The sequence below is a fragment of the Tamandua tetradactyla genome, chromosome 8 (assembly GCF_023851605.1).
Source record: "Tamandua tetradactyla isolate mTamTet1 chromosome 8, mTamTet1.pri, whole genome shotgun sequence".
Classification (NCBI taxonomy): Eukaryota; Metazoa; Chordata; class Mammalia; order Pilosa; family Myrmecophagidae; genus Tamandua; species Tamandua tetradactyla.
In genome coordinates, this window is record NC_135334.1 from 91,767,452 (window position 1) to 91,783,438 (window position 15,987).

At 31.6% G+C, this 15,987-nt stretch overlaps 1 protein-coding gene across 36 annotated transcripts in view; it reads right to left on the reverse strand.

Annotated features, from left to right (window-relative positions):
- Positions 1-15,987, reverse strand: part of SOX6 (SRY-box transcription factor 6) — a 602,540-nt gene that overhangs the window by 399,271 nt on the left and 187,282 nt on the right. For 19 of the 36 annotated variants that reach the window (XM_077114100.1, XM_077114086.1, XM_077114081.1 and 16 more), the window contains exon 2: positions 15,250-15,336. The exons of 10 other annotated variants lie outside the window; for them this stretch is intronic. Coding sequence is in view for 18 of the 26 variants with exons in the window: in XM_077114086.1 (XP_076970201.1) it covers positions 15,250-15,336 (87 nt within the window). In the remaining 8 variants the exon portion in view is untranslated. Of the gene's footprint in view, positions 1-12,068; positions 12,172-15,249; positions 15,337-15,987 lie in introns of those variants that run through there. 7 more of the 36 variants (XM_077114098.1, XM_077114092.1, XM_077114094.1 and 4 more) reach the window with 3 other exon arrangements.

Sequence of the window (15,987 nt, forward strand, 5' to 3'; positions counted from 1 at the left end):
AATTTAAAAGAGAGAAAAATAGAGGAATAAAAAGGTACAAGTACTTGGACATTGTAAACTCTTGATTACTTTAGGTATTGCTATTTTTATCAATAGTAGTAAAAGTACAGTGCTAAACAGATTTAAGATGGGCTAAACGAATCATACAGTTAAATCTGTGGCAGAAGGACTAGAATTTATATTTATGTACTTCTCTGTTCCTAATTAATATTCAATTCACCCTTTCCATAATTTTTCCCAAAGCCTGATAACTCCTATCTACTTTAGCTAACTCAGCTATGACTATTACATTTCTTTTCTTGGACTCCAATTGTCAGTGGGTGGCTAAGGCAAAAGATACCATTAATAGCAGAGGAATCCATAATTTTTTTTTAACAGAGTCAGTCTGATTCATGCTTGTAAACTGTTTTCTGAAATATACTTCATTTTTAAAAAACAAAAACATTCTTTACTCATGCTTTACTCTCAAAATGTCATTATTTTCAAGTCTTTCTATCGCTTAAAAATCTTTTCAGAACACAAAAAAGGTAAAGGAAAAATAAACTGAAACAGATATCTTTCCTTATTATGTTTACTATTGTATTACTAAAGGTTTACTCCATTTTAAATTTGATATATCCAAGCTTTGGAAATGCAAACTCCTCACGAGACAAGAGACACTGAGTTTTTCATGCTGCGTAAAGGAAAGACAGGCATAATAAATAAGATTGCTGGTTCTAATTCATTTTTTGCTGTTTTGAATTAATGCTTTGGAAATCCCAGGCAACTGCTACAGCATTTGCGACTGAATTGAGTCCAAAGGAAAAAAATATGTAAAATATTATTAATTAAAATTTTACTTTTTTTTCTTTCCCACTTCCTTTCCCAACAGCTAATAGTTGTTTCAAACTAAGAGGGCAGTTTCATGTTTGTTACTGTTGAGTTGCCTTGGGCAACTTTAGTATATTCAGAGAATTGTGATATCTGGAGCCACATTGCTTTCTGAAATCAATCCCTTGAGTGTGGTTCTCAAGCTCCTGGCTTTATTTCAAAGCTGTCTTTAGCATGCTTTAAAACTCATAGGAAGACTCTGCCTGTATTGGTATGCATTGGGCTCTTGAGGAATGCTAGTGGGGATTTTTCCTATCCTCAGATGGGTAATTTTGCATTTAGCTTGGGGAGTGGGGCAATAATGAGAGTTAAAGGAGAAATTAATTGCACTTTAATAATTTTATTGCAATTCAGAAAACACAAAACAAAAGTTTCCTGGTTCTAAATTGAGGACAACACGTTGGAAAACCTTTTGCTACCTAGGTTCTGATCCTAAAATATAAAATCTGAGCATGTCAATCTCCTGCTTAAAAGCCTTTATTATTTATCCCATAATCTACTGAATAAACCTCAAATTCCTTTGGTACAGATACAGGACCCATTAATAATATGATTCCAAACTCTATTTCTAACCTTATCTCCTGCCACCTACACCATACACTCAGCAATACAAAGCCTAATCTTCACTAACTCTTCTCTTTTGATTATTCTCCAGTTGTATTAGCCTGCTTTCTCTTCCTAGAATTTGCCAAACTTCTTCCCAATTCATGACCTTCAGAATGCTGTTAATCTCTTATCTCTGATTTTTGCCAAACTCTTACTCCTCTTTTCGATATCAGCTTTAACATCACTAATGCAGAGCCACCATTCTTGATTTCAAGCTTTTGAAATTGATTTCAATTCTATGAAGGAAAATTCTTTTTCTTCATAGAACTTATCTTATAATTAAATTAAATGTTTATTCAATGTCTTCCTCTTCTTTGGATTGTAAACGCCTAGAAAAAGGGACAATATACATTTTAGTTCACCACTGTATTCCTGATCCATATATACATGGTACTCAACGCGTATTGGAGATTATTTCATTACCCAAATATTCATTATGTGAGTCTCCAAAATTACACAAGAAATAAAGACATCAAAAGTATTCACTAGGGCGGGCCGCGGTGGCTCAGCGGGCAAGAGTGCTTGCCTGCCGTGCCGGAGGACCCCGGTTCGATTCCCGGCCCCAGCCCATGTAAAAAACAAACAAACAAACAAAATATAATAAAACAAGAAAATGTTTAAAAATGTTTCCCTTTCTTCCTCCCTTCCTTCCTTCCATCCTTCCTTCCTTCTCTGTCTTTCCTTCCTTTAAAAAAAAAAAAAAAAAGTATTCACTAATGAATTTACCATTAGTACCATTCAAACACCCCTCCCAGATTAATTTAAATTGTATTTCAACCATTGGATCAATGCCTTTGCATCTTTGATAATCACTGTTCAGTGCTTTTAAACATCACTGTAAATTGGGTTCATATGAAGACCTTTGAAAATATTGATGCCTGAGTTTCATTCTCAAAGTGATTTTATTGTTTGGAGTGTAGCCTAGCATAGAGATACTTTTAAAAATTGCCAGATAATTTATTTTCAGTCAAGATTCATAACCACAGCCTAGCTGATAACTGGATATTGTATTGTTGAATACTGTAAACAATATTTAAAAAAAATATATAAGGTAAAGTGACTTCAAAGTGAAATTATAAATCTCGAAAAGACCCAAGATTTCATGAAGTGAGGAAAATGTCAGCGAACAGCTCAAATCACTGAACAAGTCAAGATCTTGCAGTTAGACTAGATAAAAACAGGAAAAAAATTGGCAGAAATGAGAGGTGATATAGTAATTGATTCAGAAAAGAAAGATTTGAATATAAAAGGACTAAGTGAAGGTCTTTTAGGAAGTTTTCTTTGCAAAAATGACCCTTATTATGATACTATATTAGACAACTGTGACTGTACTATCATAACATTTAACCTGAAAAAAATACCCTTAGAAAAGCTACACATAATTCATTTTTCTAAGAATATATTGTAAGAATTACAAATTAAATGCTGCTAATTACATGATGAATCATTTTTATTATTTTTAAAGATTGCCAAAATAAAATCATTTTTCTAATTGTTTACCATAAAATACTCATTCCCACACATGCAATATATTTAAATACAAAAGATTTATATATATCAACCTTGTTTCACCTTGTTTCATATGACCTTGTTAAATACATAGATAGAGATAGTTTTACCTTTTTTGTTTCATATCTTTATACTATTTCTTTTTTTTCCTTGTCTTATTACAATGGTTAGGGACTCCACACAGTGTCCAACAGGATGAGTGAGTATGGGCATTAATTATCTTCTCCATTCTAGGGAGAAAACACTCAATATTTTGTAATAAAATATGATGTTAGTTGTAGATTTTTCCTAGATACCCTTTTCAGATTAAGGAATTATTTTCTATTCCTAGTTGGCTGAGAGTTTTAAATTCTGAGTGGGTGTTATCGAATGCCTTTTCTGCATCTATTGAAATAATCATATGATATTTCTCATTTAGCCTGTTAATACAGCTAACTACATTAATTGATTTTCTAAATGTTAAAATAACCTTGAATTCTTAAAATAAACCATACTCGGTCATGAAATATTATCCTTTATTTTACATGGTTGGATTTAATTTGTTGATGTTTATTATTACAGATTTTGTATCTATGTCCATGAGTCATATTGGTCTATAACTTTTCTTTTTTGTAATGTCTTTTTCAGGATTGGTATTAGGGTTATGCTGGCATCATAAATGAGTTAGTAAGTATTCCCTGTTCCTCTTTTTTTTTTAAGGAATTTGTGTAAGAATTGTGTTATCTCTTAAATATTTGATAGAATTCACCAGTGAAATTTGGGCCTGGAATTTTCTTTTTAGAAAATCCTTTTTTAAAACAAATTTGATTTCTTTCATATGTAAATTGCTATTTAGTTTTATGTTTCATCATGTATCGGTTGTTGGTTATTTGTATCTTTTAGGAATTTACCTGTTTCATCTAAGGTATTCAATATTTTGGCAGAAAGCTGTTCATAACAATCTCTTATTATCTGTTTAACATTTGTAAGGATCTGTAGCGATAAGTCCTCTTTAATTCTTAATACTGTGCTCTCTTTTTGTCTTGATTTCTCATTTTTTCAGGCAGAAGTCAATTTTCCTGGTCTTTACAAAAAATTAACCCTTGTTTTTATACTTTCTTTTTTTGTCTGTCATTTGTTTCATTGGTTTCTGCTCTTTATATTTCCTCTTTTTTATTTACATTGGGTGTGCATTGCTCTTCTTTTTCTGTTTATTAATGTAGAATCTTAAGCAACTTATTTTATTTTTTAAAAATATTTTTATTTAAGAAAACAAACTATACACTTAGAACCATCAAAACTGGATATCTTGGGTTACCTTTAGGCATATTTACATAAAGTATTCAAATAATCACTGTAAAATCTTGTTTGCACAGTAAGTTTCATAAACCAATTTAAAATTAAGGCACAAAGGACAAAATCTACAAATTCAGAGAGCAGAGTTTCTTAAATTCTAAATATTAAATACTAACTTAAATACCATTTGATCAGCTGTCAAAACTGTGACTACTCTCAAAATAGCAAGTAGAAAGTTATTACAAATAACATTGCTATAGTAATGACCTATGTGTTATAGTAATGACCTATGTTACTAAATATTTTTCTGATTTCAGGTAAATAGAAAGATACAAATGTTTTTACAATTAACATATGAAAATTTTAATGATGGATATCTTAGCTTATCCATAGGCATATTTAAATAAAATATCTACATAATCATTGTAAAGCCTGATTGTACAATATGTTTCTATAGGCAGTTATTAGATAAAATAAATTCCTGAAATCAAAAATTTGAAAATGTTTAGTAACATAGATTACTACTATAGCACAGTTGACATTTGTAATAACTTTCTACTTGATATTTTGAGAATGTACACAATTTTGATAATTAATCAAACAGTATTTACGATAGTGTTTAATATTGAGAATTTAAGAAACTCTGATATCTGTATCTGTAGATTTTTTTCTTCTCATCTTAAATTTTGAATTGGATTATGAAGCAATTTATGTTTAAATCTTTCTTCTAACCTTTGGACACTGCTTTAGCTACATTCCACAAATTGTGAATCTTTAATTATTGTTCAGTTCAAAATATTTTCTCATTCTCCTTGTTAATTCTTCTTTGACCCCTGGATTACTTATAAGTACATTCTTTAATTTCCAAATATTCTGAGCTTTCCTAGACATCTTACTGCTATTGATTTCTAATTAAATTCCCTTGTACTCAGAGAACATAGTCTGTATGATTTCAACCCACTTAAATTTATTGTATTATGGCCCAAAATAGGGTTTTTCTTGCACTTGAAAAGTATTTAGCAGTTGTTGAGTGTAGTGTTCTATAATATTAAGTCAAGATGGTTCATAACGTGAGATCAATATTTTACTGATTTTTTCTAGTTATTTTATTAAATGGTGAGAGAGTGGTGTTAAAATCTCTATGATTGTGCAACTGTTTATTTCTCCTTTTAATTCTGTAATTTTTGCTTCATGTATGCTGTAACTTTATTATGACATGCATAAAATCCACGACTGTTAAGTCTTCCTGTTGAATTGGCCCTTTATTATTATGAAACAACCCTCTTTATCTCTGATAGCACTTTTGGTCTTGAAAAATATTTTATATGATAATATAGCTACTTTCTTGGGCTTACTGTTTCATTGTTTATCTTTGTCTCTCCATTTACTTTTAGCCTGTGTATTAATACTTACAATGTGTCTCTTGTAGATAACATATAGTTGGCACTTGCTTTCTTATCCATTATGACAATCTCTAGCTTTTAATTGAAGAATTTAATTCTTTAACATTTAAGGTAATTACTGATGTTGTTTGATTTAGGTCTACCATTTTACTATTTTCTATTTGTTCTCTCTAGTGTTGTCTTGCTATTACTCCTTCTTGCTTTCTTTTGAATTACATAAATAATTTCAAGAATTCCCTTTTGATTATGTTTTGGCTTTTTACGTATATCCCTTTGCACTGTTGTACGGTGGCTCAACAAGTTACAATATACATCTTTAACTCTTCATAGTTTACTTAGATTTAATATTGTACCACATTCAGTGGAACAAATTTATTGGTACATTTATTGTCCCCATTCTTTAAGCTATAGTTGTCATACATAATACATCTATATATACTGTTAACTCAACAAAAAACGTTGTAATTTTTTTTGTTTTAGCTGTTTCATATATATATATATATTAAAGAAATTGAGGGTTTTTTTTTACATTTACTCATATATTTACCATTTCTTATTCACTTTATACCTTCGTGAAGATCTGAGTTTTCTTCTGGTATTTCCCTTCATCCTAAAAAACTTACTTTAACATTTCTCATAGTAGAGATCTGCTGGTGAAGAAATTGCTCAGTTTTCTTTTATCTGAAAATGTCTATATTCAACTTTATTCCCAAAGATATTTTTACTGGCATTTTGCTTAGCAATTTGTTTTTATTATTATTATTTCCACACAATAAAGATATTGTTCCATTGTCATCTGGCCTTTTTTTGTTTCTAATGAGAAATCAGCCAAAATTTGACAAGTTGTTCCTCTTATGGAATATATTAATTTTCTTTTCATCTTCTTTTTTCAGTTATTTGATTATAATGCATCTAGGTGTGGTTTTCTTTCAATTTATTTGCTTGAGGTTTGCTTAACTTCTTGAATCTAAGAATTTTTATCTTTCACCAAATTTAGGGCCATTATTTCTCCAAATATTTTTATGTCCTTATCTCTTCTCTTTTTCTTTTAGACTCACGTTAGACCTCTTAATATCATCCCACAGATCCCCAAGTCTTTGTTCATTTTTTCTTTTTTCTATTTTTTAAATTGGATAATTTCTGTTGATCTATTTTCAATTTCACTGAACTTTTCCTCTGTCATCTCTATTCTGCTGCTTAGCTATTCCAGTGATTTTCTTTTCTCAGATATCGTATTTTTCAGTTTTAAGTTACCATTGGATCTTTTTATAATTTCCATTTCTCTGCTATACTACCCTATTTTTTCACATTTTTGCAGTTTTTCATATGTTGGGCAATTTTTAGATTATATCTTGCACACTGTGACTGTTATGTTGTGGAGACTGGGTTCTTATATAGTCTTCTAAAGAGTGCTGCTTTTTTCCCCTTTTCTTTTTTTTCCTATTTAATTGGGGCAGGGTCAAGCGTGATGTGCAAGCAAGAAGTTTACCTGCTTAGATCCAAACACGACGCTTTGTTTCATCTGCTGTGGGCAACAGCAAATATCTGTTTTGTTCTTTTTAATCTTAATCAAGTTACTTGAAACCTTTCCTGATTATGCATGATCTGGGGATCAGTCAGAGATTTGGGCAAAGTTTATACATAGAATTTGAACTCGCCTTCTATGGCTCTTTCCTTTCTAGGGTATCTGCCTCACTTTCAGCAACTGTGGTTGCCCCAAACTATGTCAACCTGGTTCTCCAGTCCAGAAAGACTGTTGATTTTTCTATCAGAGTTTTATTAGCCTTGCCAGGCACAGACTGGGACTTCTCCTCAGACTAGAAATCTTGAAGAATATCATCTCAAGATTCTGCCTGCTTTTGATTGCGCCCCAGTGACTTCACATAATTTGTTTTGTATTGTTTTAAATTTCTCCAGAGTTTATAGTTATTATTCCCACTCAATTTTATGTGGATTAATTTAAAGTGGCCTTTTCTTACTACCAATTGTCCTCTGATAATGAGGATTTCTTGCAATGCTTTAATAAAGGATTGAATTATATCATGCTTTTCTCATTGCTCCATACCTTTACACATCCTATTCCTCTGCCTAAAATGTGACAGCTCAATGAAATATTACTGTGAAATATTTCACTGTGTCTGCTCAATGAAATATTAGTAAACTTTTCAGGTTTCATCTCAACTATCACCTATTCTATTATAAACTTCCATGACTACCCTAGGCAAAATTAGTTGCTACTATCTCTGATTTACCTAAGCTCCTATCACACTTTTTCTGTATTAGTTTTTGACTGTCTTGCCCAAATCTGTAAGATTCTGATATTAGAAATTGTATCCTTTCATTTTATCCCTATTGTGTCTGATATATAGTAGAAACAAACTGATGTTTCATCAACACATGAAAGAATTCACAGTAACATTTTCCTCAACAAGTCAATCACTAAAGAGCAATCAAAGAAAGAGACACTACTAAAGGCACTACCTTCGACAGTCTTCAAGTTAAGGATTAAAGATTTAGTAAGTTATACAAACATATTGGGTATGATAAAATGAGGATGTGGGAGATAGTCAGCTCATGTGACTTGGGTTTCTACCCAAGAGGCTTGAACTCTATGCTTTATCACATGGTTTTGCTTGTACCACAATACATTTACTTCAAAGTATGGTATTTCATTCCTTTTACATTCATACTGGTTTCTCCTTATTTAGGGACCTCTAAGAAATCAGGCAAGGACTTCCTCCTTCATCCAATAATCCTTAACTTGTAATAAGCTTAGCAATATGTTTCTGTTAATTATATGCATCTAATCATCGCAGTTCCAGTTGTTGGAACTGGTAATGACTTTGCAATGTTAGGAAAATAAGAAAATATGAAATTTTTAAGCATAGAAAACTTAATAAAGGACATTTACCTAACTCATCCTGGTCCTTGGAAAAACCTGGTTGCATCTTTCATCTATACTTTTTCTGGAGAGTGAGAATGGAATAAATGTTAGTCTTTCCTAAAATGCTGCCATTAGGAATTTTATATATATAATATATGTAAACATAATATATTATATATATCATCCTGTCTCCTGTCTGACTTCTGTCCAAGTTTTCCTAACTGAAATAAAGAAAATAAAAGCTTTACTTTACTTCACAGGGTTGTAATAATTGTATGAGATAATATATGAAAAAGTTTATTTTAAAAGTATAAAGTGAAATAGTAAGTAAAAAATAAATTATTAATGATTATGGCATGTTCTATGATCAGAAATGAAGCAATATTAACAATCCACACCTTGTGATACCAAGATATTTTAATAAAATCTCTTTACAATATTTTAATCTTCATTTCCCCTGTCACCAACAAAAAATCTGCGAAATTTCAGCATAATCTGTTAGCCAGGGCTTTAATTACAAATGCCAGTAAAGGTTTACATAGAGTATCAGATAGTATATTGACATGTTGAAAACCCTGGCACTCTTCTCAGACAGACTTCACTTTTTTTTTCCTTTTTTATTACCTTTTCCATATTCTCCTGGGGAAAAAAAAATCAAACTGCTAGCACTATTATAGCCTCTGTCATCACTGCAAATGTTTTAGGTATAGGTTTCCACCTTGAAAATTTCTTAAGTGGCCTCAAGACTTCCTATGCAAAAGCACCAGGGATATTTCCTCAGCTGTGTATCCTGAATTTTTTAAAGACCTTTGTAGTGTTTTCACATTAGAGTTATAGCCACAGAGCTGATCTTTAAGTTATAGAACTTGAAAGCTCAGTCCCTGCATTTAAGAATGCAGATTCCCCAAAATGAGGACACAAAATTGAAATATTATGCAGCAAAACAAAAAGTAACAATGAAAGAGAAAAAGAAAAAAAGACCATCAAATGTTCTATGGTAAGAAGTGTAAGAAACCAAAAGGTCCCTACCACCTCCTTCACCCCCAATATTTGCTAGCATCAGGTTGCATTAATTTTTTTTATCTAAACAGAATATCTGTATCAACCCATAGATTCCATTTTTATGCACTTTCTTTCTCTCGAATTCCCTTTTCTCCTTTTTCATTTACTACATTCCTCTCCCTGATAATGACAATAAATATTTATTGAATGCCTGTAATGTTCAAAACTATGTGCAAGATGCTAGGGAAAACATCAGAGAAGAAAACAAGCTAGTCCAGAGGAGGGACAAACATTAAGCAAATAATCACACAAATAAATACATAACTTCAATTTGCAATAATTGCTATGAAATAAAGGATAAGCAACAAGATCTTTGCAGGCAGACAAGATTTGAAATGGAAGAATTAGGGAAAGTTCTCTGAAGAGATGACATTTGAACTGGTACCTGAGGGTAAGGAGGAATCATTCTGATGAAGCGTGGGGAGAGAACATTCTAATTGAGAAGACAGCATTATGTGTAGATCTTGGAGCAGTAAAGAACTTGAAGGGTCAAAAAAATGAGAGTAGACCAGTATAGTAGCCGGATCAAAAAAGAATAATGGGGAGAAAGTCAAGAGCTGAGCCTGGCAATACAGGGGCCAGATTATGCAGGTTTTTCAGATTTATGCAGGCTTTGCTGATTATGTTAAGGTACTTTTTTAATTAAAGTGTAATAGGAAACCAGGAAAGGGTTTTCTCTTGAATCACACAAAAAGTGGGATTTTCCCTATTATACAGTGAATGTGGAATTTAAGTGTAAGTATTAAGAAAAACATGGGAATGATAAACAACAAATTCAATAGTGGTTACTTCTGTCATGAAGCACAGGAGATATATGATTTGGAAAGGTCTCACAGAGGATTTCAACCATATTGTTAATGTTTTATTTCTTATAAATACCTAGATATTTATTAGAACATTCTTTATACATTTTTGTATGACTAAACCTTTTATATTTTTTTAAAGAATTAATAAACGCTAAGAATTCATGGTTCATTTCCTTACCCCCTTTTTTCCCCCAGGCTCACATGAAATCTGAATTTTGAGAAAAACAAGCACACAGAAATTAGGATTTCTGTTCTTACATATTTCCTGGACCTTTATTTTTTAGATGTTTAGCATCCAATGTTCGGAACTCTTTAATTAGTTTATTTTTTTCTTTTAGCATACACTATAATTTTCATAGCTTTCCTACAACCACAGAATTAATCTGAGAATTAAATGAGATAACACATTTAACACAGCATTTAGTACATAAGAGCTCACAAATGTTAACTATTATTTTTTATTATTTCAGTTACCATAGTCTACTGTCCCAGCCATAACTATGGACCAGAATATTAAAACTATAAAAATAAAAGCTGAGTTTATAGGTCCAAATGGTGCTCTGGTAGTTTGAACACATATATACTATACCTATTCACAAATATGCATACACACACATATGACATATTTTCAGCATTGAATTTATAGTTTTTGGAAAACACACTTTTCAGTGCTCATTTACACATTAAATAATAAAATGTTAATTCAAGGCCTTTTTAATATCACTATAGAAATCCCATTAAAGAAAAGAAATAAAGCTCGTATTTGATGGTGCATAATTCCAATTTGACACTAGTTTTATAAATTTATAAACTTCTAAGAACAACAATGCTACATTCAAATGATTTATGATTATAATAAGCTGCAATATTATTCAGTATAGCTCACACTATGTTTAAAAGGCTCATTTTTGTAATATCAAATAATTCATGCAAAAGCCAATCTTATAGAATTGAATATTGACATCAAAATGTCGTCTACAACAGAAAAGCAGTCTTTGATAGAAGAACATTATTAAAATCAAATCTTTTCACTTAATTTTCTTTGTACAAATAGAACAGATCCTCTCATTTCTCCTTCCTTTCAATTCACAAATACAATAAAAGCTGTCTTTTAGAAAGGTCCTTAAATTAAACATCAAGATGAAATGAGTACTGGGACCCTGAAAATATCTGAACTTATGACAGTCTTTGTTACCTAGAAGTCTGAAAAATATCTCACTGAATCCTTATGTGAATATTATACTTTAAATTATATGTTAATACCCAAGAACCCAGAACTTGCTCTTGTGGGGGAAAATAAAAAGAGTCTGACACTCGAGATTCTTCAGTTTATATTACTTGATGTTTGGACTTAGATTGTTTTAGTAATCACTCCTCTGTGCTCGCTTCCTTGTTCTTATTCACAAATCTAATCATGTGTTTTTATAAATATTCAAAATTAAATATATTTATCTATTTATGTAAATACTTTTCAGTTAACTTCTACAGATAGCCTATGGAGGAATCTCATTAATGAATGCAATTTGAAACCTTTTAGATTTGTTCCGGCAGCTGGTAAATTCATGTTAGAGTTAATTGTTTAAATTTATCAACATTCTACTCGTTTTTAAAAATTGGATACAAAAGATTAATTCCAAGTTTTGTCTTACTTACCAAACTTTGCCATTCCACCCCACTGCCTGAACAATATAATCAGCTCTTTGGATACTCATTCTTGCTAAGTAAAAGGATATTTCTTCTCCAGCTGGATTAATAATCAACTTTCTAGATAGGTCATTTGTAATTCTCTTCTGGTTAACCCTTAACATTACAGCACGCTGCCCAACTCATGCTGATCAATGTGTAAAATGGAAAGGAAAGGGGGAAATTTGATCATACAGATAACAAATGAAAGGTAAAAATGTGGGACAGTTTCTACCCCACAGAAGAACAATCAATATTACCTTTTTTAACTAAAGATATAGATCTTCATGTTAGATATTTCAAAAACACTCATAAACACAAGCCTAAAGAAACAAGATGCACGAAGAGAAAAACTGAATAGGCTTACAACATACCAGCCCAGTACATGCCAGCCCATATTTACTGTTTTCTTACATGCAGATCAATGTAACTCAGTTTTGGACATAAGAAATACATTTTTTTCTTAGTGAAAAGGCCTAACTTTCAAACTCTAAGTACTTCCTATCTCAAAAGCTGTAGCCCTATTATGTAAAAGTGCCATCTCATGCTTTATGGCAATTTTCTCCAAATGTGACTGAATTCACACAGAATTATCTGAGGTGTTTGTTGAAAATATAGATGTGTGGGCCCTACATCAGAAATTCTAAGCACCCCAGGTGATTCTTAAGTACATTAAAAGTTTGAGAGTCACTGCTATAGGACTATTTCTAACCTCATATAAGACAGACTCCAAAACAAATCCTTAAGATTCAGATGAAACTGACCATTCCTGCTGCTAATCTTTGACCATTTTGCCTTGATACCAAAAAACTTGGGTTCTACCCTGTGTTCCTGTACCTGAGTACACTAGACTCTCTAAGACCATGACCCTTCCATGGCTTTAGTAACCTTCCACATGCAGACTACTCAGAGACTGGAATCAATCCTTAAACTTCCCATTGCTATTTCTGGCCTTACTGTGGTCTGACTGCCTAGAGCTCTAAGTACCACTTACCCCAGATTTCTCTTGCTTTGTCTGTTTTAGGAAACATAGCAATATGCTGTTTTATGATTCTCCTCTATAATGGACTACACTTCTTATTATCTATTGTCTAACCTTTTAGCTAACATATTTTGTCTGCCTTATTAGCGTTTATCCAAGGTTGTACCCATCCCGGGGGACCCTTACCAGTCTGCTATAAACCAGCAACAATGAAAGGACTTGCTTAGCCATCCATGTCCAGAGATATGAAATAAACAGCTATATAAAAAGTCAAAAGACAGATATGGCAACCAATGATTTCACAATTGCTACAAAAAAAATAAATAACCACATCCAGAGTAAAAATGAAGATAATGGTTATAGAAAAAAAAAAATGGACAGCTGAAGGAAAGTTCTTGAGAACTGGAATAGTAGACAGGGTAAAATAAAATTTAAAACGTAAAAATTCTAACCATTTGTTTTTATTGTCACGGACTTCATAAAGCTCAGCAAAATGATGATAATTTAACCTAGAATGAAGTTTAATGTGACTAAAAGAAAAAAATAAAAGTCAGCACTGGACTAGTAGAACTCAAGATTTGGATTTCTCATAGTCTCTCTATCACTTCCTAGATTTAAGGAAACTAGCCTCTTAATTTTTCTGTGCCTCAGTCTCATCTGTAAAATGGGTATAGTAAACCAAGCCCTGTGTATCTGGTTATTTTGATAATTAAACAACATCATGTTTATTAAAGAGCTTTAAACTATAAATTCTTTATAAATGTAACAGATTATTATAGCTATATAATTGCTAATGTATAACAGATTATAATTAACATTATCCACAAAGGACATAAAGTGGAGTCTGTTTGATTTATACTGTTATTTTTATTTTTTTTTTACATGGGCAGGCACCGGGAATCGAACCCAGGCCTCCAGCATGGCAGGCAAGAACTCTACTGCTGAGCCACCATGGCCTGCCCTGATTTATACTATTTTTAAAGGGAAGTGGTAAAGATACTGGTAAGCTTGAGTTTGTGAAATGATTTTCCTCAAAAAAGTTCAAGAACAGGACCAACATCAGTTAGAGGAAGAATAAGGTAAAATCTCCCCCAAATGTAAATAAATAATCAGGTCAACCTGAGTTTGCATAAGTCAGACCCAAACTTTAAGGGTCTTAGCAGGTCTTCCAGATGAGGAAAGGGATCATTTGAAGTAATAGTGGTGGCATTTCTTATTCAGAACTATCTCCCTAAAGCTAAGAGTTTAGGCTGACTTCAAGCAGCAAAGGCGTGGATCATTTGTTGCAGAACATTCAGACTTTACCTAACATTGGCCTAACATTCAGTCAAATGCTACAATTTTATTTAACTGGATGTGTGCATATTAAAACTGAGAAAATGGAAGTCCTTACCCAGTATACATATTGGTTGATGAAAGTTGCCCATGTGAAGAAAAAAGGATTGATTTTTTACTTTAAAAGTAGAAACTGCCAATTTTGCTTCAACAAATTATTCTTATAAATATTTATTGAGTACTTACTATGTTTTAAGTGTGGTTCAAAACACTGAAGAATATCAGTGAACAAAAACATGCCAAAATGTCCTGCCATCGTAGAGCTTATATTATAGTGGGAAAGGTGGATAATAAACATAATGGCAAGTTATACAGCATGTTAAAAGTTGATGAAGTCTATGGAAACAAATAGGACAGCATAAAGGAAATCAGGAATGTTTGGAGGATTGCAATTTTATATAGGGTGGTCAAGGTAGTCCTCGACGAGAAGATGATATTTAAGCAAAGTTTTGAAGGAGAGGATGTGGTTTGATGATCAATGAGATTTTATCAATTTTTAACATTTTACTATTTTGGAAATAAATAGAAGTTACCCCTAAAGAATAACTTTGGCATTATAATAGTGCAAGTTTGGAAATTGGTAATTTAACAATAAAATAAATTGTGGTACATGAATGTGGTGGAATATAATACAATGATTTAAAATCATATTTTTGAAGGCTATTAACATGGAAAAATCCAACAGAATGATTTTTAAAATAGAAAAGTGTGTTTACAGTATGATCCCAATTTTGTAATGTGTTTTTTTATTCCTTGTTTCAATATATTATCTTTATTTTTTTCTCTTTTTCTTTTTCTTTCATTCTTTTTCTTCAACAACTATTTTTTGAGTACCTACTATGAGCCAGGCACTGTTCTGGGCACCGGAGAGCAGTAAACAAGTAGACATGTTCCTTCTTCTCATACACACATAAATAAAGACTGAAATGAAATATATCAAAACATTAATAGAGAGTAAATTTCTTTATTATGAAATAATAGGTAAAAGTATGGACTGTTTTATTTTCTCCTTTATGTTTAAATAGATGCAAAATTTTCTAAATATTTTTTAATGATTTCAAAATAAACAATGGCATTTATGTTGATCTAAATATTATGGTTCACATTTGCCTTAGTATATCTGTATTTGAATAAAACACACATTTACATTCAAATGTATTTTGCATTTTTCTACCATTTACTGATGCAATATCTCATAAAGTTGATTAAAATCAGCTGCCTTTCTACAGATGCAAATACTAAGAAACAGAATAGTTAACTAATCACAGTGGAAATAAAAAGTAAATCCTAAATTATAATAATATATATGAAAGTATCTCATGCAATGCCTGGATCAAGAAAGGTTCACTGATTTTGAATTCTGTGCTAACATCATAGGCTACATCTCTTCCCAGTTATGCTGGCTTTTTGATGTGTTTGTTTTTACATTTTGACAGAAAATTTTATTTAAATTTGGAGCTTTAATGGATATAAAATCTCTGATCTGAACTCCAACGTCTGTCCTTACCTGATGTTAGATCTATCCCATCTCCCCTTGACCCCTAAAATCTCCAAACTTAACTTTTTTTAAGG